The sequence below is a fragment of the Melitaea cinxia genome, chromosome 5 (assembly GCF_905220565.1).
Source record: "Melitaea cinxia chromosome 5, ilMelCinx1.1, whole genome shotgun sequence".
Classification (NCBI taxonomy): Eukaryota; Metazoa; Arthropoda; class Insecta; order Lepidoptera; family Nymphalidae; genus Melitaea; species Melitaea cinxia.
Genome location: NC_059398.1, coordinates 9282009 through 9295696, shown reverse-complemented (window position 1 = coordinate 9295696; position 13688 = coordinate 9282009). Strand labels below are relative to the sequence as shown.

Below are 13688 nucleotides of genomic sequence, written 5' to 3'. Positions count from 1 at the left end.
CGGCTCCACTCGGCGACGGTCAATTTTATTTTTTATATTGACGTCGGATTAATTTATTACGCGTCCGCCCCGGTCGGCCGCGCTCGCGCTCCCCGGGACGGCCGTCGGTCTAAATGGATTCTTTATATAAGTTATATTTGAGAAACTCGATTTTGTTTTATATTAAAAAGTCTTGTGTGTAGATAATTTTTATGAAGAATATAAAGTATATGTACCAACATTGACTTGAATTTTTCAAAAGTATTTTTTTTTTCACGGTAGTCTCAGACGCTCGAGCGCACGGTACGGATGAAGCGACTGAAATCGTTAGGTCAATTTTCAAGTTGTGTAAAAGTCTGTCACGATTGCGAAAAGTAAATGCATAATTTTTATACGTATCTACGTCTATGTAATATAGAATAAAAGGTATATGTTGATTTGAAGGGTACTGCAATAAACTGCATTTCAAATGATAGTATTAAGAACGATAGATTTTTATATTTTATTTTATATTTTTATCCCTTTAAAATATTCACTGCTGATCCCGGGGTTGAGGAAAATAAACCTTAACATTCGAATAAATATATAGGTGTCTATTTTTTAAAGTCCATATTTTAAGTTATTATTTATTTCACTGTTACTAAATGTAACATATTATTATTATCATTAGTTCATAGAAGACACTGTATGCTAATAATTGGTTATTAACTATAAAATTATCAAAAAATAGTAAATTAATCAAAATATGTTTTATTATAAATACACCAAGTACAAAATAATAAATATAATTTTGTGTCAATTCAAGTACAAAAATGTTATCAAAAAGGCGGACATACTATACATAAGTTTTTAGATATATAATATTCCATAACATCCAAAAATACTTTAAATGTGAACTTGCGAATTATACATTTATAGAATTTCGTTGTAATTTCACATATCTATCTCTTTTAGTTTAGATTGCCTTTCTTCAGATATAGCAAATTTGTTACATAGAAAGAATATGAGTGTTTCTGACGTGGGTTTAACTTTCCCCTCAGCTATGAGTCTTCTTAAATTACGCATACGCTGCTTATGTGGGTATTCCTTGGTTCTTGACGATTCTTTCTGAAAAGTTAGATGAATTTAAAAACATTTTTACATTTTATTAAGGCATATAACATTCCGCTATTTGTCAATTACCTCTTTATTTACAATTTAGGTTGTATCAAAATCAAATTATTTTAATATATATGTTAGTTTTCCGTGTCTATCGACGCGATGGCGCAACGGTCACAGAACTGGTTTGTGGCTGTTGCGCTGACAGTTGCGTATTCGATCCCTAGACATGACAAACATTTGTATTGGCCATACAGATGTTTGCTGTGGTCGTGATGTTTGTGCAGTCCTTGTAAGTTCTTATACAACTGATCGCGATCGTTACTCATAATAGGGAATATATCCATCAACCCACATTGGAGCAGCGTAGTGGATTAAGCTCTGATCCTTCTCCTACATGGAGAAAGAGGCCTATGCCCAGCTGTGGGGTATCACGGGCTAAAGTGATTTCTGTGTCTGTCTCATTATCTTGAGGTATTCCAGAAGTGTTTATTGAAAGTAAACCCTAAATATTTATCTCTTAACGGTATACATAATACAATGTATATGTACAATTACACACAATTTATAACATTATTTGGAATTTAAACGAAAAGGTGAGATCATCACACTAATAGTTAATAAAATGGATAATATTTATTAGTAAAGGTCTAATACGACAACATGTAAAAGAATTTCTTATAAAATTTTATGATATTATTAGTGCAAGCTGCAATACCATTGTATTATTCAGTGGTTCAGGTCAAAATAATAATTTTTCTATATAAATGAACCCTTATAAATGTTCCTTGGTCACACCATAACTTTTTTTTTAAGTTTCCTTGAGGATTCTTGTGTAATGAAAATTTAAAGAAATTCCGGAGAAAAATTGACGACTATTTAAATTGACGCGTTTGACAATTTTACAAGACAGGTAAATGTCTGTCGGGTCAGATAGGAAATAAAACTCTCTATCATATTGATTTAGATTATATGTATATTATGACTAACTGATCTGGTAAGCTTTGTACTGCGTTATGAAATAGGAACACCATTATAACCTAAAGATATAAAAAATTGCCTAGGAAACCTAGAATGTGTATTCTCAGACACAGTATACAAATAAAAATTTCATAAATCGGTCTAGCCGTTTTGGAGAATTTCGGTAAGAAACAGTGACACGATATTTTCGTATATTATAATATAATATGTAGGTACCTGTTCCATTTCCGGATCCTTAGTAAGTACTTCAGCGTCCGAGTTGTCCCACATGACCGGGTGCCACGGGCGGCGCACGGCCTTCTCCGGCTTCAGCGCCGGCTGCGGCGGCTTCAGCGGCAGAGAGCGGACGTCCACGTACTGCTCCGCTTCGAACTCCGGCTCTCTATTCATTATTACTGGCTAAAACTTTAAACATATTATCGATAAATGACTCGTCCCATAATAAGAAAACGTCACCTTTTTATATTTTAGTGACGAGCTAGTTATATTTCACTAGCTGTGTATTTTAGAAAAAAAGTAATAAAATATTATATAGCCTAGCCTTCTTCGGTAAATTAACCATTCAACACAAAAAAAAATCGTTCCAGTGGTTTGGTGAATTTAGCGCGTACAAACAAACTAACAAACACTTTAGCTTTATAATATTGGTATTATTTTCGTAACTTTACAGATACCATAATTATATTGTATCATTCAATTTAAATTGTTTTTAAAATAATACGTTATAAGCGTAAAACACCAATTATGAATTTTGGCTCTTGTTCAAAGGCGAGGTTTAAGAATGTTTAAAATAAATTATATTTTGACTGATCCATTATCACAGTTGTCATTAACCCTACTTTTAGCTACAGAGTTGTAAGTTCAATTCCCACACCTGTTCTGAACGTAATAATTGTTTATTTTTGTAATGATGTACATTTATTTTCATAATATCATATCAAAAATCGACTGTTCCAGCGGGGATCGAACCTGCATCTCTGACTGACCGTGTCGGTGCTCTAGCCAATTAACCTATGGAACGATGTACCCATTAGACCGAAATTTTTGATATGACGATTTTATATTCGGTTCTAAGCGACCGTGGCGTATAATCGTACGAATCGTAGGTGTGTTAGTTTCGCTACACGTCTTCAACTCAAATGATTGAAAATCTATTGGACATATAAAAAACGTAAAATAATTTAAGTTTTTGCATAAATTAAATCGTAGTACATTATACATTGTATATTGATTTTATAACCTATGGATGAAAGTATAAATCATAATCTTCTCATTCTGTCATAAATTTTGGCACGTATGCCTCACACTCACAGAGTTCAATGACCATTGCTTATACGAAATACTAATATTGTATGTTTAACCGTTCTTAATATTTTCAAGTCATTAGTCTCGACAAATCGTCGCAATCGTAGAACATAGACGGATCTTCGAGCACTTAGAAGTTTTGAAAAGACGTTTTGTATTATATTTTTAAATAAGTCCTTATCCAATCCCTTTCAAATTTGGACATATGATTGTGTCTATGACCAACTATAATATTACTTGCAAATAAATTTCTAAATAAGGTTGTTTTTTTCAAAAAAAAAAAAAAAAAAAAACGCGTCAGCGTTTTGTGGACTTTAATATGTCGTTTTATCAAATACGAAAGTACTCCGCGGACTAAGTTTATGCATAAAAAGGACGCATAGTGGCTTTCGATGATTTTTTCGGGAGTATCTTCTTAAAATAAGTGTCGGTTATGAAATTTATAGGATATTAAAAAAAAAATTACAAACAAGGAATCAAAACAAATATCTATTTTAATTGATCTTGCTGTAGGTAGTACTACCGACTGCAGACTGCATGAAGAACCAGTAATAACTATCCGTTGAGAAAGCGGGTCGCGGGGGGCAGGGTTCAATGGCGTACAGCGACAAAATGTATCACTCGTCAGTCGTCATTTTACTGTATTCAAAAATCAAAACCTCTGTTTTTCAAACTGTGTATCTAGATCATTTTTTAGTAATTAATTAATATAATTTGCATAGTAGATAGAGCAACATATTTTAAGTAATTTACGTTACAAACGTAATTTCGAAAAAATGTCAAATCACCTGTTCTACGACTGCGACCAAATATCTTTGTTCGGTCACTAAAAGGGTCTGTTTCATCAGTTGCGGCCAAGTTGCGGCTAAAACTATCTGACGTATGACGGTACCTAGCCATCAAACAAAAGTTAGTGATATATTCTTTTTGACCATCGAATTTCATTTATTTGATATTTCTATTCATTGCCTGTGAATCTTTATTTACTGCCGTTTAAGTCTATTCGTAACTTATGTGCAAGATAAACTTTATCAACAATCGTCGAAACAGGACTTCAATCTTATAGACATCTTTTTTATTATTATTATTTCTGTTATATTCAATATTTTAACCAAGAAACAAAAATATTTAAAAGTATAAAAACAGTACTGCCGTACCGTTAAAAAAGACACAAAATAAAAAAAATTCGCTAAATTGAGTACGTACTAAAAATTTAACTCCAATTAGTGATTATGATAAAAATTTATTATATTTCCGAATATCGTAGTCTTCCTTATGACACTGCTCAGTAATAAGTAAAGACAAAGTTAGGCCACATTAAGATCATGATTTAGCCTCTTAGATCCCATGTGGTATGGCATTAATCTACCACGCTGCTCCACTGCGGATTGGCGGATTTTACTTTCCGAGGCACGGTTGGGAGACCAACAAGGACAGACAAACAGACCGGAAATAAATATTAGCGAACTCGCGACCGCTGGTGCCGATACGGCACACGCACCATTACACCAGAGTGGTCGTTAGGCCGCATTAAGATATAATTAAGATCGTTATTCAATACAAAAATACATTTAGTTACATTTTTTAATAACTTTCGAAAAACAGAGAGAACAAGAAAACAGTTATATTTTTGTTCATGCTTTTAAAAGTACTAAATCGTTTTTAATTTAAGATATTAGACTAGAAAGCCTATTTCTACTCATAGGTGAACAACAATAACTAAACGTCGATAAAACCAACGACTGTGTAAATTTAGTAGTAAGTAGTCAGAAATGCCACTGGGAAACGTAATTGTTTATCTACGTCTTCTTAGTGTAGGGTGTGGTCTTAAAACAATCCAGTTTAAATAACCAGTACCGAAATAAACATTGTAATATTCTTTAGGTACAGTTTACATGAAACTACGCAATTATGATTTTTTAAGAACCATTGTCTTGGCACAGTGACAAGATATCGTTTTATTGAAATCAAAAGCTATGTTACAATAACGTCAATCAAATTGCACGATGCCATTACAAATATAGATTTCATTATATCTTTAAAAAAAATCTAGAATAACCAAAAGAAGAATAGCGTAAAGCATTTTTTTTTAAATCTAATTTATTAAAAAAATGTAGCTAGTTAACATTCTTTTGTATGTTGTTGAAACGAAGAATTATCACAAAATTGACGGCGGAAATATTATTTAACTACAAATTTTTATAACACAAACACAGTAAGTATTTCAATAAGAAATTAATACGAGTTAAAATATGCAGTATAATCACGGATGCAAATCTATATAGATAACAACGAACTACATGTTTTTTTTTTTTTTTGTATTAATCGTTACACGTTTAAACAAAGAAGGAGTAAGTTTTAACTAAATGTATATTTACTTACGAAATAGAAAAATAGCACAATTAGTCTTCAGATGTACACAACCGATTTCACACTGCTGTTGATTTATATTGAAACGTTTTATTATTGGCTACAGATTTCATGTAGTCTTTATTTATAATCGCAGAACACTGAACTGTGGCATCGGAAAAATGAAACTGAAATCAATTACTTTCTCTTGCCTCTCTTCTGATGCCACCGTTCCTTAACGTATCTTGGACAATTACCAGTAAAAATAAGAACATCACAACAGCATAACATCTGGGACGCTGACCGAATTTGATGCCAACAATTTAGATTCAATTATATTGACCTGCATAATGTTCATACAAATAATTATATTTACCACATAAGAAATTATATTGCTAGAAATCTATATCTTGCCTAAGTTACAAAAAAATGGTATCATAACAATATGCACAAAAAAATTGACGTTACAATTTAGTGTAGAAACTAAAATCAAGAGATTATACTGTTCAATATTAATTTTTATTTATTAATTAGGGGAATTGAAACGTAAAATTAAAAATGGACGCTGTTTATATTTATAAATCTAGAACAATTTTAATAATTTTACAAACATATTACCTCCAGCTACATTAATTACTTAAGTCTTAATTACTGATATTAAAGGATATTAAAATTTTTAGTTAATAGTAAGGTGGGGTGAAATAAATATTTCATATCTCATTTTAAAACAATTTTAATCGCAATATTTAAAACTAGTTAACAATAAACTGAATAAATTGAGTAGTCAAACTTTAAAAAGTAACACATCCTACGCTAGATTGTATAAAATTTTACAGCGTGTTATGCCAAATTGTACTGACTCATTGTTACAATATTAATTAATGTTGTAATACAATTTTTTACTATTTTAAGTTTCATGGTTAAATTGTCACTGCATCGATCTGTGAAATCTAATTTGATTATGCAACAAATAACTATTACCCGTTATCTATTCAGGCTTTAATTTAAACGTTTAACAACTGTCACGCTCTGATTGTGTTTGAAGTTGACTAAGAATAACCAATTTACGACCCAGCAACGGCTTCATCGAATGAAGCTTCATGTTCTGACCTAGACAACATGTATTCAGGTAAAGTAACACCTAATGTCGCGCTATATCGCGGAACAGTTTCCGCCCAAAATGCTGCTTTAGATTCGGAACCAGCAAACTCTTCAGGCGGAGCTATATTTGAAGTAACCGATATTTTATCACTGGAGTTTGACTCTGATCCTTCACTTCTTTTAAACTTTTGAGTCGTTTTTGCAACAACATTGGTCGGAGCAGCTGCTAAAGTACCTTGCGGTGCCTTCTTACGCTTTAACTTTTTACCGTAATTAGCAGAGGGTGCAACATAGGCAGCTGATTTCTTTGTTGGAGTCGCACTTGTGGTAACAGTTTGACTTTCAGCAGTTTCATTTCCGTCGTCAAGTGTTGCTGGCTTCGACGTAAACTCTTTAAGTTCTTGATAGGCCAAATGACTTTGTTTTGGTGCTGATTCAGACACAAACATACATTCCTCGTGCTTTAAACCTTTCTTATCTATGCATTGGTAACAGGTCATAGCATTTTTTTGCACTTTTTTGCAGGAAGACCTGTCTTTCTTTTTAAATTCGGCTAAAACGTGCTCGACATCTTTTTTAGGCTCATTATCCGTATAAAACCCTGGCAATGCTTTTTGATAATTGTACGATTTGGGTTGCACTTCTTCGGAACTATCTTCATTACTCGCTTCTCTTAGTGCTTCATTTGGTTTGGGTTTTGATGTGTGTACATAAAATGCTTTGTATTTTTCGCCAGAATCGTCTTTTTCTGGTTGCCTATAGCTACTATACGGTTTCTCATCTTCAGGTTCAGTAAATTTTTGGGGAGCTGTATCCTCTGTGTTTATTTCCTGTATTTTTTTCGATGTTTTAGGGCCTTCAGATTGTTCTTCATTTTCTGGTTCTTCAGGATCATCATTACTATCAAATTTTTTTTCTTTCGAGTAAGCATATTTATTATTTTTGGGAGCTGCAACATATGAACATGATTCGTAGTTTCCACCAGTTTTAGCATCTTTACATGTCATACATGTCATTCCATCCTTTATTACTTCCTTGCAATTTCCTGGATTTTGTCTAATTTCAGCTGCCTGCTTTTCAGACAATTCTTTTATTCTTTCATATTCTTTATGATCATAGCCTGAGTCATAGTTATATGGGTATTCATATTTGTCTTCTGAATCCTTCTTTTTTTTATAAGGACTGCTATAAGAACTCTCATCAAAAGCCTTAGGCTTTGATATATATTCTGCTTTATAATTATAAGGATCCTCGTCTTCATCTTCGTCTGTTTTCTTCAAATTTTCACTGCCTCTACCCCCTGTATAGCGCCGAATACGTGCCGGTCCTGCAATATAAGGATTTTGCTTGTAATTTGGTTCACCTTCAAATTTTTCGATTGAATCTTCTTTGCGGTACTTTACTGGATGTTTTACTTCAACATTAATTGTCGGTTGAAAATATGCGGCGACAGTAGGATTTTTTTGCAGTTTTTCTAATATTTCTTTACCCTCTTCAATCTCGTCAGGTTTATGTACTCTATAATAAGGATCATGTACGGTTCGTATATTGTATAGTAAAGGGCTAAGTCGCTGCGCATGAGGTTTAGGTTGATGTTGTTGTGTTTGCTGTGTTACCAACTTGGCAGACCTGCCATGTGGTAAAAAGCCTTGACTTGCAATAGGATTAAAACCAAAGTTACGAGCATTAAATACGCTTTCCGTAGGCGCTAGGTGACTTTGTAAGGAGTCGATGGAACTACTGACAACAGTATCAAATAACTGTGGATATTGACTTTTATCTACTTTTAGAACTGCAGCTGCAATAGGACTGGAAGCCAATGATGCTATGCCTGTAAGCAATAAAAGCAGTTTAAAAAACGTATTCTCAATTTTATTTAAAGTAAGCGTGCTGTGTACGATATTAATAACTTTAATGATTTACCAGATTCTTTGTTGTTAAAAAGTGATTGAAAATCCAAGTGTTGAATGAATCCATTCTGATTTTCGTCACTGGAAGACACACTCGCACACACAGCCCAAAGCATTAACTGTAAATCAAAAAATAAATAAATATTTGTAAGAGATCTCAAATGCATTACAAATAATATTTTAAATTTGTTGCGTACCAGAAAGCCTGATATATGCATTTTTAAACGGGTATAAACCCAAAAATGTGACGTTATAAATTTACTTTTCCTAGTGCTGTTGAGTTGTATTTCTGGCTTCCGTCGAGATGAAAGTAACGTCACACTATTACAATGACAAGATTTTATAGGCGTTAATATTGCGAAGGTGAAAGATCGGTGCAACAGAGCGCGCACCACTCAAGCGTGTCTTGGTGGACAATGTCCGCTTACTCCATCCAACAGCGACTTGGGGTCGACAGTTGCAATAGGCTTTTAATGCCCAGTTTACCTTCAAATCACCGAGTATAAACACCGAGTAAATTCAATTATTACCTACATTGTCGATGCGCCGGTTTTCATCGGTGTAGTTCATAAGTTCTTTTTCATTCTTTTAAAAGCGTTTTTTTTTAAAGAGCATAATATTATCTATTTTAACTGTCTTATTTTTTCTATTACATAAATTAAAAAAAAAGAGAAAAAAATATATTGTTGAATGGACGTTTTAGGAAGTTCTTGATTTGTCAATAGAAATTATTTTACGTAGAATTACTCAAGCAAATATAATTAACACCCACGAAAATACTTTTTATAACAAATGATTTCACTAATTAAATATCTGTTACAATAAGCATAAAAACCTAATCGGAGACGGATTATTTAATTGTAATATTTCTAGACAACGAAATAGGTAAATAGCGTGCAAAAACATTTCGTATTGTTGCATATCATCATTACAGCCTATACAGTCCACTGCTGGACATAGGCCTCCACAAGTTTACGCCAAAAATAACGTGAACTCATGTGTTTTGCCCATAGTCACCACGCTGGGCAGGCGGGTTGGTGACCGCAGTACTGGCTTTGTCGCACCGAAGACGCTGCTGCCCGTCTTCGGCCTGTGTATTTCAAAGCCAGGAGTTTGATGGTTATCCCGCCATCGGTTGGCTTCTTAAGTTCCAAGGTGGTTGTGGAACCTTGTTATCCCTTAGTCGCCTCTTACGACACCCACGGGAAGAGAGGGGGTGGCTAAATTCTTTAGTGCCGTAGCCACATTGTTGCATATAATAATTATAAATAAGTAGATAAGCTTTTCTATTGCATTTAACTTGCAATTTTATAATCAAGACGTATTAAAATCTAAATTATAAACAACGTTCAGGAATACAATAACCTGGTGCTCTATATTGGGTATAACTTCCTTGATATCCGCATACATTATAAAATATAGGTCAAAAACACGTTTCTACGAGTTTCTTCTACTTATATCAACGTGATATTACAGTGTACCATTCGTGATTAAGCCTGTTTGTTACACCATAAAACACCTATTTTCGTGATATACGAAAATAGATGAAATATAAGACGAAACGTTCTTATATTGTTTGATTTTACAAAAAAAAGGAACGATGCTTTTATGTTTGGTGCGGTGTCTATCTGACGGTCGCGCTACGTCCATTTATTATTCTTATTCAATTCTTATTCGAGTTGTCTGACTATTAACATTAATATTGTTTGAGTATTTGAATTTGTATTCATTGAAATATTCTAATAGAGTGTAACGTTTAAGTTATTCTTAAAAGTGTTGTAAAATTAAAGTGATTGTTTTGCATCCAAAATAGTTTTATTATGAAACGAATAATCACGACGTATAATGATAATATTAATATTATATCGCTAACGTCACCTTATTAAGAAGCTTACTCTAGAGACCCTACTCCCTTATATATATTTCAAGTGCACTGCAGAATTTTTGAAAAAATTATATTACAAGTGACTAAGATTATGTTAACATAGTCTTGCTCTGAATATTGTTACGAAGAAAAAACATTTTTTCTATTGCACGTAACATTTATTACTAACTACAGTATGTTAGTTTAATACATTAATATTTTTATATTGTTGTACCATTAAAAATATATGAAGCTTATATGAAGTGATCTCCATGTCTGCAATACATTCCTTTAATTTTTTTTTTAAATAGCATATCAAAAATCGACCGTTTCAGCGGGGATCGAACCTGCATCTCTAACTAGCCATGCCGGTGCTTTAGCCAATTAAGCTATGGAACGATGTATCCGTTGGATCGAAATTTTTGATACGATGATTTTATATTCGGTTCTAAGCGACTGCGTCGCTGTTTATAGTGAGTTTTTTATAGAACCTGTAAAAAAACCGTATAAAAAATTGTTCTGGGGCTTAACTACATTCTCAAGACTGGTATCTTGATACACTTGTGCTGATGTTTTGATAGTTTTTTTAGAAAAATATGCCTCAGTCTCTCTTTCATAGCTTAAACCCCACAAAACCATGACTGAAGTCGGATATTGCCCAGGTTGTACTCTTTTGACTAATTGGGAAGCTTCCTTAGAACTTTGAGCATAATGCGAGCAAAATTTTGTGTGTTCAAATGTTGCTCAATTGTAAAAAAATTCTCATCCGTTAACAAAAACCTCCTTAAGTAGGTTTTTTTTTTATGTCACTAGGTCGGCAAACAAGCGTATGGCTCACCTGATGGTAAGCGATTACCGTAGCTTATAGACACCTGCAACACCAGAAGCATCGCAAGCGCGTTGCCGACCCAATCCCCAATCCCCCCCAGGAGCTCTGGTCACCTTACTCACCAACAGGAACACAATACTGCTTGAAAGCAGTATTATTTTGCTGTGATCTTCTGTGAGGTCGAGGTACTACCCCGGTCGGGCTGCTCCATATTTTGAGCAGGAAATTCCTGCTGTGCCCTACCTGGTAGGTAGTTGTAATAAGCCCGAATTTTTTTACTCAGGCGGTTAAAAACCACCCTATTCTTTTTAAAATTATTAGTTAAGAAATGACTATAAGTGCGTCTCTTATAGGCTGCAAGTCCTAAGTCATCTTTTAAAATACGCGACAAGGTTCTATGTGCTGTCTTTATCTCCCGAGATAAAATCTTTTGCTTTCGGATATATATATATATTTTTCTGTCACAAACAGAGGAGGTTTCATTGTACCTATCAATAGCCCGGTACACAAACATTTAATACCAAGCGTATAGTTTTAAAAATTGTATTTGGCTCCATACCCACTTTGTGTAATGCAGCCACAGCGATTCGGTTCTCTTTATCACCCTACTCCATTTTAGTATTAAAAATATTTTACAATGTACGAGTATATGAGTATACGAGCCCCGATGCAAGATAGTTCGTCTAATATGGAAAGTAGTGCAAAGCGTAAAAAATAGAAAGTAAATTTTGGTAAAATAATTAAGAACGTTTAATAAAAAATAAACGACAATTTGAGGATCATTTTAAAGTTTATTTTAACATAACTGAAATTCTTTCATGACGACATAATATAAAAAATTAAAAAAAATATTCCAACAAACATAACGCAAAAGTATTCGTTTACCCTTGTCACTTGCCCAAAATAGTTCGTCTACCACTTAGTTGTGTCGCCTTTGCTCTCAATAACAGCTTTAATGTGAAGAGGTATGGTTGTAACCAACGCTGCACACTCCTCAGGCGTAATTGACTCCCAGACAGCCAAGAGTTTAGCCTTTAAGTCGCTCTTCAGTCTTGATGGATTTTTACGGAGAATTTTTTTCATTTTCCTCGATAGGGTTTCGATCGGCGACAAGTCTGGGCTGTTAGATGGTCATTCGATTGTAGAGATGCTTTTCGCCAGTAGCCACGTCTTTGTTGTCTTTTCAGTATGGCAGGAAGCACCTGTATCTTGTTGAAAAATGAAGGAGTCTTGATGCTTGAGTGACGTAATAGAGGGCAGTAAATTCTCTTCCAAAAGGTTCATTCCAAAAGGTTTCAATTCTGCAAGGTATCAACCTTGCAGAATTGATAGAACCATCCAAAAACTAGATACTACCAACACCTTATATAGCAGCATGCAGCCCAATATCATAAGAGACGCCGGAAACTTCACTTTGCGTTTGAGACAATCAGTATGAAATGCCTCATTTTTGTTCCGAATCACCTTTTTCCTTTCATCGCATACTGTCACTTCAAATTTCGACTCGTCACTCCAAATTATACTACGCCACTGATCGGAAGTCCAATTTAAATGATCACGAGCAAACTTCAACCTCTTTCTTTTGTACAGCAGTCAACAGTGGTTTCTCCTTAGCAGTGTAAAATCCGTAACCCATTCTTTTTAGGACTCTTGCAAGTAGCAGCTGAGACGTCTTTGTGAATCATGTCCTTCCATTGCACCGTGAGTTCTCCAGCTCGAGCGCGACGATTATTTTTGATAATTTTCTTCAGGATTCTGTTTTCTGCTGCACTTGTAATGCGTGGTCGACTAGTTTTCTTCAAACAAGAAGTCGTTCTATTCTTTTTATAGTGCTGAATGATAGATTGGAGTGTAGACATAGGAAGTATCAAGTTTTTAGATATTTGCTAACTTGATTTGCCAGCATCGACCCCACAAAGTATTCGCTTTCGAAGCACTTCACACACGGGTTTGCCACGACCCATTGTTATTTGAAAACTGAAATTTTCAGAATTTATACTGTCTCACTTGACAAATAACACAGAACTACTTTTACAAACTTAAATTAAGCAATCTAATTGTGCTAAGAAGGAATAATCACCGATAGACGAACTCTTTTGCATCGATTAACAATTAGACGAACTATTTTGCTTGTAACTTCTTGGAATTTAACACAGGATATGTTTAAATTTAAAAAGCTAAAATAGTTTATTGGTTCATAATTAAAAAATGGCATAAGTAACGCGATATGCAATAGTAGAACAGCTTAATATTTTATATAGATATACATAAT

The 13688-nt window shown here is 33.9% G+C and overlaps 2 protein-coding genes across 3 annotated transcripts; both read right to left on the bottom strand.

Moving 5' to 3' along the window:
- Window positions 1-713: 713 nt before the first annotated feature.
- On the bottom strand, window positions 714-6026 carry LOC123653538. Of its 2 annotated transcripts, none has more exons than XM_045589528.1 (3): window positions 5970-6026; window positions 2275-2463; window positions 714-1086 (listed from the first exon to the last, which is right to left on the bottom strand). In XM_045589528.1, exons 2-3 carry the CDS (start codon window positions 2446-2448, stop codon window positions 913-915), a joined length of 348 nt encoding a protein of 115 aa, XP_045445484.1. In that variant the 5' UTR covers window positions 2449-2463; window positions 5970-6026; the 3' UTR covers window positions 714-912. The 2 variants fall into 2 exon arrangements, with proteins under 2 accessions (XP_045445484.1, XP_045445483.1); XM_045589527.1 differs by lacking the exon at window positions 5970-6026 and adding an exon at window positions 5746-5963.
- Window positions 6027-6429: 403 nt separating this feature from the next.
- On the bottom strand, window positions 6430-12499 carry LOC123653810. The gene is made up of 3 exons (XM_045589791.1): window positions 12333-12499; window positions 8737-8804; window positions 6430-8644 (listed from the first exon to the last, which is right to left on the bottom strand). The coding sequence occupies exons 1-3, from the start codon at window positions 12497-12499 to the stop codon at window positions 6777-6779; spliced, it is 2103 nt and encodes a 700-aa protein (XP_045445747.1). The 3' UTR covers window positions 6430-6776.
- Window positions 12500-13688: the final 1189 nt, after the last annotated feature.

Excerpts from the sequence above, each read along its gene's own strand:
- LOC123653538 (XM_045589528.1), bottom strand. The coding sequence starts at position 2,448 with ATGAATAGAGAGCCGGAGTTCGAAGCGGAGCAGTACGTGGACGTCCGC. Across the intron at positions 1,087-2,274 it reads AGGATCCGGAAATGGAACAG|AAAGAATCGTCAAGAACCAA; the intron begins GTACCTACATAT and ends CTAACTTTTCAG.
- LOC123653810 (XM_045589791.1), bottom strand. The coding sequence starts at position 12,499 with ATGAAAAAAATTCTCCGTAAAAATCCATCAAGACTGAAGAGCGACTTA. Across the intron at positions 8,805-12,332 it reads AAAGGCGACACAACTAAGTG|TGACGAAAATCAGAATGGAT; the intron begins GTAGACGAACTA and ends TGTGTCTTCCAG. Across the intron at positions 8,645-8,736 it reads TTTTAACAACAAAGAATCTG|GCATAGCATCATTGGCTTCC; the intron begins GTAAATCATTAA and ends TATTGCTTACAG.